The sequence below is a fragment of the Oncorhynchus mykiss genome, chromosome 1, assembly GCF_013265735.2.
Source record: "Oncorhynchus mykiss isolate Arlee chromosome 1, USDA_OmykA_1.1, whole genome shotgun sequence".
Classification (NCBI taxonomy): Eukaryota; Metazoa; Chordata; class Actinopteri; order Salmoniformes; family Salmonidae; genus Oncorhynchus; species Oncorhynchus mykiss.
In genome coordinates this window covers 27,984,539-27,998,038 of record NC_048565.1, presented here as the reverse complement: position 1 = coordinate 27,998,038, position 13,500 = coordinate 27,984,539, and the positions used below count along the sequence as shown (strand labels likewise).

The 13,500-nt window shown below is 44.3% G+C and overlaps 1 protein-coding gene across 3 annotated transcripts in view; it reads left to right on the top strand.

Moving 5' to 3' along the window:
- Nucleotides 1-13,190, top strand: part of cfdp1 (craniofacial development protein 1) — a 48,697-nt gene extending 35,507 nt beyond the window's left edge. For 2 of the 3 annotated variants that reach the window (XM_021597599.2, XM_036974966.1), the window contains 2 exons: nt 7,742-7,900; nt 12,014-13,190. In XM_021597599.2, coding sequence (XP_021453274.1) covers nt 7,742-7,900; nt 12,014-12,107 — 253 coding nt within the window. In that variant the 3' untranslated portion in view covers nt 12,108-13,190. The remainder of the gene's footprint in view (nt 1-7,741; nt 7,901-12,013) is intronic. The other variant, XM_036974976.1, reaches the window with a different exon arrangement.
- Nucleotides 13,191-13,500: the final 310 nt, after the last annotated feature.

Sequence of the window (13,500 nt, the reverse complement as noted above, 5' to 3'; positions counted from 1 at the left end):
GCCTGCGTTTGAATAAAGCCTTTAGCAAATATGATTAAACATACTCTATTGTCACTCTCTGGTGCCCAAACACACTCATAATCACATAATGCATAGCCTATCACTGGACACTAGCTAATGGTTTGCTCTTGTTATACATTTATTATGATTGGATTATGTTGGACCATTGTGATGCATAATGGAACTGCTCTTTCCTCTGACTTGCTCCTCTGGATTTGCCCCAAACATAACGCTTTGTATTCAGGACATTAAGTTGAATTATGTGCCACATTTTGGGCAGTTTTACTTTAGTGCCTTAATGCAAACAGGGTGCATCTTTTGTCATAGTTTTATTCTGTACAGGCTTCCTTCTTTTCACTCTGTCATTTAGGTTAGGATTGTGGAGTAACTACACTATATATACAAAAGTATGTGGATATCACTTCAAATTAGTGGATTAGGCTATTTCAGCCACACCCATTGCTGACTGGTATATAACATCGAGCACACAGTCATGCAATCTCCGTAGACAAACATGGGCAGTAGAATGGCCTTTCTGAAGAGCTCAGTGACTTTCAACGCAACATCGTCATAGGATGCCCCCTTTCCAGTCAGTTTGTCAAATTTCTGCCCTGCTAGAGCTGCCCCTGTCAACTGTAAGTGCTGTTATTGTGAAGTAGAAACGTCGAGGAGCAACAAGAGATTGCTGAAGCTCGTAGTGCGTTAAAATCATCTGTCCTCGGTTGCAATACTCACTACCGAGTTCCAAACTGCCTCTGGAAGCAACTTCAGCACAAGAACTGTTCATCAGGAGCTTCATGAAACGGGTTTCCATGGCAGAGCAGCCGCACACAAGCCTAAGATCACCATGCGCAATGCCAAGCGTCGGCTAGAGTAGGTTAAAGCTTGCCACCATTGGGCTCTGGAGCAGTGGAAACACGTTCTCTGGAGTGATGAATCACGCTTCACCATCTGGCAGTCCCTCGGACTAATCTGGGTTTGACGGATGCCAGGAGAATGTTACCTGCCCCAATGCATAGTGCCAACTGTAAAGTTGGTGGAGGAGGAATAATGGTCTGGGGCTGCTTTTCATGGTTCCAGCTAGGCCCCTTAGTTCCAGTGAAGGAAAATCTTAATGCTACAGCATACAATTACATTCTAGATGGTTCTGTGCTTTGTGGTAACAGTTTGGGGAAGGCACTTTCCTGTTTTATCATGGCAATGCCCCCTTGCACAAAGCAAGGTCCAGATGGAAATGACTTGCCGTGTTCAGTGTGGAAGAACTTGACTGGCCTGCACAGAGCCCTGACCTTAACCCCATCGGACACCTTGGGATGAATTGAAACGCCGACTGCGGGCCTAATTGCCCAACATCAGTGCCCGACCTCACTAATGCTATTGTGGCTGAATAGAAGCAAGTTCCTGCAGTAATGTTCTAACATCTAGTGGAAAGCCTTCCCATAAATGCGGAGGCTGTTATAGCAGCAAAGGGGGGACCGACTCCATATTAATGCCCATGATTTTCAAATAAGATGTTTGACTAGCAGGTGTTCACATACTTTTGGTCATGTGTACATTTTGTTGCTCCATCCTCAGTTTTCTCCTACCACAACCATTAAACTGGGACTGTTTTAAAGTCACTATTAGCCCCAAGGTGAAAACCCTGAGCAGTTTTCTCCTACCACAACCATTAAACTCTGGAACTGTTTTAAAGTCACTATTAGCCCCATGGTGAAAACCCTGAGCAGTTTTCTCCTACCACAACCATTAAACTGGAACTGTTTTAAAGTCACTATTAGCCCCATGGTGAAAACCCTGAGCAGTTTTCTCCTAACACAACCATTAAACTGGAACTGTTTCAAAGTCACTATTAACCCCATGGTGAAAACCCTGAGCAGTTTTCTCCTACCACAACCATTAAACTGGAACTGTTTTAAAGTCACTATTAGCCCCATGGTGAAAACCCTGAGCAGTTTTCTCCTACCACAACCATTAAACTCTAGAACTGTTTTAAAGTCACTATTAGCCCCATGGTGAAAACCCTGAGCAGTTTACTCCTACCACAACCATTAAACTGGAACTGTTTTAAAGTCACTATTAGCCCCATGGTGAAAACCCTGAGCAGTTTTCTCCTACCACAACCATTAAACTGGAACTGTTTTAAAGTCACTATTAGCCCCATTGTGAAAACCCTGAGCAGTTTTCTCCTACCACAACCATTAAACTGGAACTGTTTTAAAGTCACTATTAGCCCCATGGTGATAACTCTGAGCAGTTTTCTCCTACCACAACCATTAAACTGGAACTGTTTTAAAGTCACTATTAACCCCATGGTGAAAACCCTGAGCAGTTTTCTCCTACCACAACCATTAAACTGGAACTGTTTTAAAGTCACTATTAGCCCCATGGTGAAAACTCTGAGCAGTTTTCTCCTACCACAACCATTAAACTGGAACTGTTTTAAAGTCACTATTAGCCCCATGGTGATAACTCTGAGCAGTTTTCTCCTACCACAACCATTAAACTGGAACTGTTTTAAAGTCACTATTAACCCCATGGTGAAAACTCTGAGCAGTTTTCTCCTACCACAACCATTAAACTGGAACTGTTTTAAAGTCACTATTAGCCCCATGGTGATAACTCTGAGCAGTTTTCTCCTACCACAACCATTAAACTCTGGAACTGTTTTAAAGTCACTATTAGCCCCATGGTGAAAACTCTGAGCAGTTTTCTCCTACCACAACCATTAAACTGGAACTGTTTTAAAGTCACTATTAACCCCATGGTGAAAACTCTGAGCAGTTTTCTCCTACCACAACCATTAAACTGGAACTGTTTTAAAGTCACTATTAACCCCATGGTGATAACTCTGAGCAGTTTTCTCCTACCACAACCATTAAACTCTGGAACTGTTTTAAAGTCACTATTAACCCCATGGTGAAAACCCTGAGCAGTTTTCTCCTACCACAACCATTAAACTGGAACTGTTTTAAAGTCACTATTAGCCCCATGGTGAAAACCCTGAGCAGTTTTCTCCTACCACAACCATTAAACTCTGGAACTGTTTTAAAGTCACTATTAACCCCATGGTGAAAACCCTGAGCAGTTTTCTTCCTCTTTGACAATTGAGTTAGGAAGGACACCTTTATCTTTGTAGAGACTGGTTATATTGATACATCAGCCAACATGGGTTTAATAACTTCACCATACCCAACGGGATATTCAATGTCTGCTTTTTATTTTATTTGACCCATCTACCAATAAGTTGTCTTTTTTGCGAGCCATTAGAAAACCTCCCTGGTCTTTGTGGTTGAATCCGTGTTTGAAATTCACTGCTCGACTGAGGGACTTTACAGATAATTGTGTGTGTGGGGTACAGAGATGAGGTAGTCATTCAAAAATCATGTTAAACACTATTATTGCACACAGAGTGAGTCCATGCAACTTATCATGTGACTTGTTAAACAAAGGAGTTGAATACTTATTGACTCAAGACATTTCAGATCTGAATTTGTAATTAATTTGTAAAAAATTAACATAATTCCACTTTGACATCATGCGATATTGTGTGTAGGCCAGTGACACACTCACACAAACACATCTCAATGTAATACATGTTTTAATTCAAGCTGTAACGCATCAAAATGTGAAAAAAGTCAAGGGGTGTGAATACTTTGTGAAGGCTCTGTACGTCCTTTGTGAAGGCTCTGTACGTCCTTTGTGAAGGCTCTCAGTATAGTCATACAGGTTTTGGATGTTGTACACATGAAATTGTGTCATTCCGAACTTTATCCGCAATGTTATGTTCCGTTTGGTTGGACTCTAGCCATGCTTCTCCATGTAGCCAACGCATGTGCACACAAAGTCCAACCAAATGGAGTATAATTTAAAGTGAAATTCCTCCATGTTTATACCCTGATCTATCTTGGTCAGCCAAGCATCTCCCTGTCCCGTTGCTCAGACAGACCTCACAGTGCATACAAGACAGACGGAACAGAGACGGGACACGAACAGGGGACAGAGAAGGGAAGGTTGAGGTCCACAGAGAAAAGGATTTTCCCTGGTCTGTAGTGTAACAGAGCATAGCAGCCGTTCGACTAACTAAATATCAGCACCCATTGTTGACAGTACATCAAGAATCCATCTTAGTGGTCCATTTGTTTGTTATTATGGGTAAAGCTTGGGGTCAGTCCCACTCTAGCAGCCCTCCCTGAGAAGGGGACACATTCCTTGTGCAGCACAATGGAATGTGGTGGGGAGGCCGAGGGGAGGAATGTATTTCCTTTTGAGGCAACAGTAGAAGAATAGAGAGCGGGTTTGTTGTTAGGAGCCTTTATGACAGCTGTTTCCTGACAGAGAGGTCTTCAATGAGATGGCCATGACAGTCCTGTCTGTTTGCAGGGGCTCTTAGCACCCCGCTCCTCACTTCACCTTTTTTCTCTTCTCCTCCTTCCTCCACTAAGGTTGCAGAGCTGTGTGTGTGTGTGTGTGTGTGTGTGTGTATTGTGTGTGTGTCTGTACTATGTGTGTGTACTGTCTGTGTTTGTGTGTGTACTGTGTTTGTGTGTGTGCTGTGTGCATGTGTATTGTGTGTGTGTGCGTGTGTGTCTGTACTATATGTGTGTGTGTGGGTACTGTCTGTGTGTGTGTGTGTGTGTGCATGTCTATTGTGTGTGTGTCTGTACTATGTGTGTGTGTGTACTGTCTGTGTTTGTGTGTGTACTGTGTTTGTGTGTGTGTGTGTGCATGTGTATTGTGTGCATGTGTGTGTGTACTGTCTGTGTTTGTGTGTGTACTGTGTTTGTGTGTGTGCGTGTGCATGTGTATTGTGTGCATGTGTGTGTGTACTGTCTGTGTTTGTGTGTGTGTGTGTGTGTGTGTGTCCATGTATCCATTTGTGTATGTTCCTAGAACAGGTCGTGCAGCCTGGGCAATGGGTTATCTCTCTGCTGGAGGGCTGTGCTGTAACCTTGTCCATGCGTTTAACATTCTCTCCAGGCTCATAGAGAGAGCTAAGTGCTGCAGCCTGGCACACTGCCCAGACCCTCCCCAGCCCACCACATAGGGACGGGGACAGGCTGGAATGACTATCAGTTGAGCTCTGATTGTCTATTTATCCCCTGTCACAGCAGTTTGGAGCCTGGATTACAGTCGTGTGTGTTTGTGAGCAGGTATACCTATTGCTGCACGGTTTACCCTGCCTCTTCACTAAGGAACTGCTTCACTGCTCTGTATCCCTCTGCCTTTCTCCCTCCTTCCCTTCACTCTCCATCCTTCTTCATAACTCTCTCCATCCCAAATGAGGCTCACAAACCTTGACACAATCACACAGATGTTGAAATCTCAACACTGGAGTTGTGTAGTGTATCTGACCTCTATGTGCTTTAGCAGTCTGCTGTAGAGGCTGAGGCTCAATTTGCTGCATTGAGGCTGGCTGCTTGCACATGACTGGGCAGCAGCAGCCCAGTGTTTAGCAGAGGCCAATGATGCAGTGCAGTTATTGGGACGCTGGCAGTGCCTGTCTTGGGTGCTGAGCCAGGATTGAATTGGAGCAAAAAAAAGAAAAACAATATTAGATCTGTGACCTTAATTCATTTAGCTGTTTGTTTTGTTTAGCTCCATGTCATTTTCCTCAACGTACACTGTATTCTAAATGGATGTTATTGTTTTTGTACGTATAGAACGGTGTGTGCATGTGTAGGTGTGCGTGCTTCCGTCCATGTGTGCCAAGTACAAATGTAGGATCTTCATTTCATCACCCTTTTGTTGCTGCGAATTTTCCTGCGCTGCAGGAAAACCCACACTAACACACAGTTAAATCAACAGTATTGCACTTTTCATATAGCTTACTATTGGCCAGCTAATAGCCTAACTACCTACCAAGCAACATTGCAGATTAATCCTGTTGCTGCAGGATTGTTTTGCTGTGACAATATAGGTCAAATGAAGATCCTACATCTGTATGTGTGTGAGCGCATGTGCATGCATGCACTTATGTGTGTCTACGTACATGTGCATGGCTGCATGCATGTGTAGGCTACTAGGCTGTTTGGATGTTTAGTCTGGCCAATGTTAGGCTGCTGTGGGAACAGTGCTCAGTGGACACAGCTGGCAGAAAGATGTCTGTAATCATGGGCTTATGTGACATGTTCAGTCAGCAGGTGTGTGTCTGTGTGTGGCAATATGTGTGTGTGAGTACATTACTAAGGGAGTGTGTATTCTGGAGGGGAGTTTGGGTGTGTTGCGTGTTGGTAGGATAAGACGTGTATGTGTGGTGTTCTGCTATTCTGGAGGAAATGGATCTGTTCCTGAAGGGAATCACAGCAAGACAGACAAACAAAACATTGTAGAAGAAAAGTCCAATTCCCCCTCGCGTTTCTGGTGCACGCCGTCCTCCTCTCTCTGAACGATGCTGACAGCGCCGACACAGATGGCAAATGCATTCTGTCAGGCAGACTTTAGCCTTGCTTCTCTTCAAATAATCCTTACCCTTTTTATGGAAAGAGAGAAAAGTATCTGCCTGTGTGTGGATTAGAGAAATGTCTCTTTCTCCTCTCATTCCTCCTTATCTCTGTACCTGTAAATTCACCACCACCCTTTAAATAGCAATATACTATAGTAACACTGTATGACTGACAATATTGGAGTGTGTGTTAGTGATTCAGGCTTGTCGTTGGCCCTACCTCCAGCTGGATTGATTAGTATGTGTTTTCCAGTGTGTTTATCCTCACGTTGCCTTGTCATTTTATAGCAGCCTGTTACTGCCGATTACATTACGAGCAGCTTGTTGCAACACACTTCCAATGAGCTGGAACTCTATATTAACAGGGTTGTTATCAACATGTTCAGAGCGGGAGGCTGTTCGTGTGTGTGTGTGTGTGTGTGTGTGTGTGTGTGTGTGTGTGTGTGCAAGGGTGTATGCTTACATGTCATCTTTTCTTGACCTTCGTTTCAGTGTCACTTCCCTTTCCTGGTGATCCACAAAAACCTTGAGAAAGGAGAAGCCCTTGTTAAACACACCCTGTCTTTACTGACACGCGCACACACACAGACGCACACACACAGACGCACACACACAGACGCACACACACAGACGCACACACAGAGAGGAAAGCAATAGTAAAACATTTAGAGTCTGTTCCTCTTGAAGGGACCTGCACTATGACTCACCTGAGTGTGAAAGTGCTAATTCTTGGAACCTTGACACCCTCTAGTCCCCCCCTCCAAGGTCTGATGGCCCTCTTCCTCCCGCTAGGCTCCCATATGGTGGAGAGAGAGGAGAGCCAGTCTAATGTCTTCAGCTATTTCTAAGCACACATCGTTTAACATTTCATTACTGCAGCCAAGCGAAACCTCAGTGTCAGGATGACTTTCTTCTGATTCAAAATGAACTGATGTCTTTGTTCAAACAGCTGCACAAAGAAACAAGCTGATGGGCTGAAATGCTCTGCTAGAAGAATAACTGCAATTTTATTTTGTTAGGTTTTATAATCTGAAATCTATCCCTATTTCCTACCTACTGCCCCAATTCCTTTTTTTCTCATCTCTCTCTGCTCATTCACTCCCATGCCCCATTATTCCATTATCTTCATTGTGAGCATTAGAGCTTGTGGCGATTTCATTTATTTCTCTCCCTTGAAACTTCCAAATATCCCTTTTCTCTCCCATTTTCTGAAGAGGAGGCTTGCGAAAATTGCCAGCTTCATCAGCCCTGTGTCTGTATTCTCTGTCAGTGTGTAATGTCCATATGTGTCCTCCTCAGTGTGAAGAGGCCTGCAGGGATGGGCAGCATCCTGAACCGCCTCGGGGGGAAGAAACAGAAGATGAGCACGTTGGAGAAGTCCAAGATGGACTGGGACGCCTTCAAGGATGAGGAGGGCATCGGGGACGAGCTGGCCATCCACAACCGAGGCAAAGAAGGGTGAGTCTCTCTCTAATACTACCAGCGAAGCCATATAGTGTTCTGCAACACCACTCCACCATAGAGAGGCAGGGAAACTGATAGATCAGTTAAAAAGTATTCTTTCTCTACCCACCAGCCTACTACTAATTCTGAGCAACAGCACACGTCTATCTTTGATACCAGTAGCCTCTATCTATCTACAGTAGTCACCAGCAGGTTGGACTCTGGATAGACAGAAAAATCATCTCTGATATGATATAAGTCCTTTGTGATGATAGGCAGGTTGTTCCTGACTGAGCTCTGCAGCAGTCCAGCCTTATCCCCTGCCTGACCTGTAGCTATGAAGCAGTCTGTCTGCATGCCTGCTCAGAATACCAGCAGCACCTGACACCCATGGCTTCCACTGGCGTCCATCTCCCAGCACAGGCAGGATTTTCCCTCTGCTGTCAGAGGCCCTGCAGTAGCATTATTCTTTCCTAAAGGTTACTATTGAACAGATGAGTCATTTAACAGTCCCCCCTCCATCTTTCTCTCCCCCTCTTATCTCCATCCTCATCTTTGTCTGACTGATGAGCTGTGCAGCCTGGCTGCTGGTTCCTTCTCCTCCTGCGTCACAGGAAAGCTAATGAGCAGAGATGGCAAAACACAGTCTAGAGCAGGTTGTAAATCTTTTTTTGGACACATTATTGAAACCACTCACATACACAGAAGCGTTTGCCCTATGTTCCTTTAGTATGCAGTGAGTGTTTGGAGTGTTTGCTGTACATGTGAGTGTTTCAGGGCAGCCAACCACAGGACTATTGGCAGACACCTACTGTACACTAAAGTGATACATATTCACTGCCCATCTTGGATATGAACGGATACACTCCATCCAGGCTATATAACATCCGGCCGTTATTCAGGAGTCCCATAGGGCGGCACACAATTGGCCCAGCGTCGTCCGGGTTTGGCCTGGGTAGGCCGTCATTGTAAAGAAGAATTTGTTCTTAACTGACTTGCCTAGTTAAATTAAAAAAAATACAAATAAAAACATGACCAAAAGTATGTGGAAGAGGTGGTTATGGAATGAATAATGGTCTGGGGGTGTTTTTCATGGTTCGTGCTAGGCCCCTTAGTTCCAGTGAAGGGAAATCTTAACGCTACAGCATGCAGCATTCTAGACTATTCTGTGCTTCCAACTTTGTGGCAACAGTTTGGGGAAGGCCCTTTCCTCTTTCAGCATGACAATGCCCCCGTGCACAAAGTGAGGTCCATACAGAAATGGTTTGTCGAGATCGGTGTGGAAGAACGTGACTGGCCTGCACAGAGCCCTGACCTTAACTCCATCGAACACCTTTGGAATGAATTGGAACGCTGACTACGATCCAGGCTTAATGGCCCAACATCAGTGCCCGACATCACTGACAGTGAGACCTGAGGGGAACTCTGGAGTGTTGCACTCAAAAGTCATGTGTGTAGACAACAACTAATCAGCACGCTATATATCTGTCTCATCTACCACTGTAAACTGAAGTCACCTTGAGGCGTATGACACATTTAGGCCAAGTGTTCCCCCATAGGAAGGTGACCTGCTTTGTGCAGAACATATGACGGAGAAATGAAAGATACCAAATTATAACAAAGTGGTCATATGTAGATTGGGTGGAAAAAATGGGCGCAGAATCAGATGACCTAATTCTGTCAGATAGGCCAACGGGGAAGTCATGACATCATCAACAGGGTCTCCATATTTTGCTGAGTGGTGACTGTGAGGTGTCAGGTGATATACAGTGGGGTCTGAAATGATTGACATCGTTGATAAAGATTGTATAAAATAATTCAAATACAGAGCTATATTGTTTGCAAAAAAAAAAAGTTAAATTACACTGAGTGTAGAAAACATTCGGAACATGACATAGACTGACCAGGTGAAAGCTATGATCCCTTATTGATGTCTCCTGTTAAATCCACTTCAATCAGTGTAGATGAAGGGGAGGAGACAGGTTATAGAAGGATTTTTAAGCCTTGAGACAATTGAGACATGGATTGTGTATGTGTGCCATTCAGAAGGTGAATACAAAGAGGGCGATACAAAACATTTAAGTGCCTTTGAACGGGGTATGGTAGTAGCTGCCAGGCACACTGGTTTGAGTGTGTCAAGAACTTCAGCGCTGCTGTGTTTTTCACTCACATTAGTTTCCCGTGTGTATCAAGAATGGTCCACCATCCAAAGGACATCCAGCTAACTTGACACAACTGTGGGAAGCATTGGCGTCAGCATGGGCCATCATCCCTGTAGAACGCTTTTGACACCTTTTTAGAGTCCATAACTGACAAATTGAAGCTGTTCTGAGGGCAAAAGGAGGTGCAACTCAATATTAGGAAGGTGTTCCTAATGTTTTGTACACTCAGTGTATATTATTTTATACTAATACAATTGGTCAGAGAAAGAGATTTATTTTAACAAGTAATACTTTTTTGAAAAGCTAGGGGTCAAAATGATTAAAGATTTTTATAAATAAAGTAGTCAAAAGTTTAGTATTTTGTCCTATATTCTTAGCACGCAAAGATTACATTAAGTTTGTCACACTACAAACTTGATGGATGCATTTGCAGCTCATTTCGATTGTTTCAGATTATTTTATGCCCAATAAAAATGATGGTCTTTTCACTTTATATTATAAATAAGAATATTATATGTTCCTAAACACTTCTACATTCATTTAATATGGATGCTACCATGGTTACGGATAATTATGAATGAATTGTTAATAATTATGGTGAGAAAGTTACAGAGGGTCAAAGATCATACTTCCAAGACATGCTAACCTCTCACCATTACCAATAGCAGGGGAGATTAGCATGTCTTGGGGGTATCATAATTACACAGTCATTATAATTACCCAGCCTGCAACTGTCTCCATGGCTGGCTCTCTAATTTCTCCAATCCCATGTTTTTGTCTACACTAGAGCTAGGCACTTGGGGGGTTCATACTCCCCTGGGGATGCTAATCTAGCATGACATCATTGCCCGTTGCTAAGAGCAGCCCTAGTAACATTGGGATGATTAACTCCGTCACTGCCTGCTGAGAGTAGAGGAGGCTCATAACCATGCAGGCAGAGATGTCACACTACCCACCACTGTGTCTGTGTTACAGTATAAGATATGAGAGAGGAGACCGTCTCACTCTATATTCAGCCTCTCTAGACAGTGGTGAGATGAAGTAAAGACCGTAGTTTAGAAGGTTCAGAAATACAACCCGTCCGACAGCTAAATTGCTGCTTTCTCCGAGTACCTCAATTTCTCCCGTGTTTTTCCATCTCTTTGGGAGGGATGTGGTTGTGTGGAGGGAGTCAGTCTATAGGGTTCGGAGGCCAGGGGCCTGAGCAAGAGACTGCAGTAGGCGGTCCACTGGGCCACGCTGGAGGCCGCAGAACTGTTCTTGGAGCTCCAGACAGCCCCATAGTCGGGATACGCCCTGGGCCGGCTCTCCCACGGGGGTCACACACAGACTGGGGGGCCAGTGATGAGGCCTCCCTCTCTCTGATCTAGGGCCAGTGAACAACCAGTGGTGGGTGTGAGCTGGCTTCTTCCTATCTCTGGGAACGGGTTTGGGTTTAGAGGATAACTGTGGGTACAGTGGTGTATTTCATTCAAACTGTCCCTTGTGTGTAGAGATATGGATCCTAGTGTGCTAGGCAGAGGCAGTGCTTAGAGAGAGAAGGAAAAGGAAAAAAATATGGGAAGAGCTACTTTCCTAGCTCCTGCTGGGTAAGAAGAGTTAAACAGCCATTGGGGAAACCTACAGCCCCTCTGTCTTACCACCTTCATTACACTCATCTTCATCACACTGTTGTAGTTGACACTTGAATAGTTGAGGTATTGATAACTAAATTTGCATTTGTGTGACAAAGATGCTTGTCATAAGCCAGAGAGTTGTTAATCAACTAATTTACTTTTGTGTGCGCACTTAGTGCTAACATGCTATCAGGTGTTCACTATAACAATGAGCCAGGACCTTGCGTAACATGCTTGTCCCAGAACGGCTGTTTATAGGAGCAGTGTGTTTGCGTGCCTGCTTTGTAATATCTCCTGCTGGATGTTTATGTGTGTTAGTAATTCTATTTTCTGTGTTTGTTGGGCTTTAGGTATGTGGAGAGAAAGAATTTCCTGCAGAGAGTTGACCACCGGCAGTTTGAGCAGGAAAAGAAAGTACGTCTCGGCAACATCATGAAGCGATGACAAGGAATAATAGAGGAGAGGTACGCTAACAATTGTGACACATGCGCGCACCACTCTGAACATGCCTGCCCAGTTCCCTCTCGTGTTTTCTCTTCCCAGTACTTGGCCTCTGGACTGCCCATGTGTTTGGAATGGCCCGACAGTACCTGCTACCTGCTGTTTTTGGACCTGCGTCAGATTTCACACTCCCAATCTACACACAGCACTCTCATTACACCTCCATCTGTTCCTGGACCTGCGTGTGACCCGAATCACCTAGACTCAGACCCCTGACTGTGTCTTCCTACCTCTATGAGAGGTGTGTTGGCAGTGTTAACCTGCTTACCTCAGCACATGGCTGTGTGGGTGTTCCTGTACTGAACATTTGTCAACATCATCACCAGGATGAAGAAAAGAAAGGAAAGCATTCCAGGAGTGAGAAGAGGAGAATGAGCAGCACAGTCATGATTCCACACCCTGAACTCTGTATCAGTCGTTATTGGCATTGACTCGAGAGGGAAAGAGATGAGGAATCCACACACTGCTCAGATATTTGTGCCATCGCTCCACATCTCCTGCAGTGATTCGGGTTGGTATGCTGTTCATTGGAAGAGTTAAAGTTGCATTTCACCTCCCTGTTGTGCGGACTGCACTTCTCTGGATAAGTTCCAGCTAATCTGAGGAGAAAGATGTGTCTCACTCTGATGTACCTTAGTTATACCAATAACTATCACAGTTTCTGACATGATGCAAGATGAAAGATCTATGTTTCATGAACATGTCAGCTTAGCTGCTTCTTAAACCTGAGCTAAGAGGGGAGAGGATCACTGAGCGTTTCCTCAGCTACTGTTCTCCCAACGTAATGACACAGCTCCTATTACAAGGTAATTTTATGGTTGTTCAGTAACAGACACTCACACAGACAGGCTAATTCAGGGACTTTATTTTTAGTTACAGGTTGTTAAATGAATGGGCTTCAAGTGTGTCTGAATAATAACGTCTCGTATTATTATGTCAGAATTTGGACTTGTGTTATGTTGTTATCCTGGTACTGTACTGTGTCAACTGTATAACATTGAATAAAGCACGCTATTTGGTTTGAAATTGTTGTTTTAGTACAGATGGTATTGTTTTGCTCATTTGTACCCCTGACCTCCCCAAGGCCTTATATTCCAGCCTTCCTCTTCCCCATTCCAAGGCTTTTCCCTTCTCTAGACAACTGTCTCCAGAAACACTACAATTACACCATAACCTGTTCCTCCCTGCCCCCTCTTCACCTAATGCAACTGTTGCCCTCTCCCTCACCCCCCTAGGTCCTACACCCCTAACCCCATCCCCCTTCCCTCCCATCTTACCCACTCTGCTATGCCTTAAATAAGGAGGTCAGAGGACTCCACCACTCACACAGTTTCTC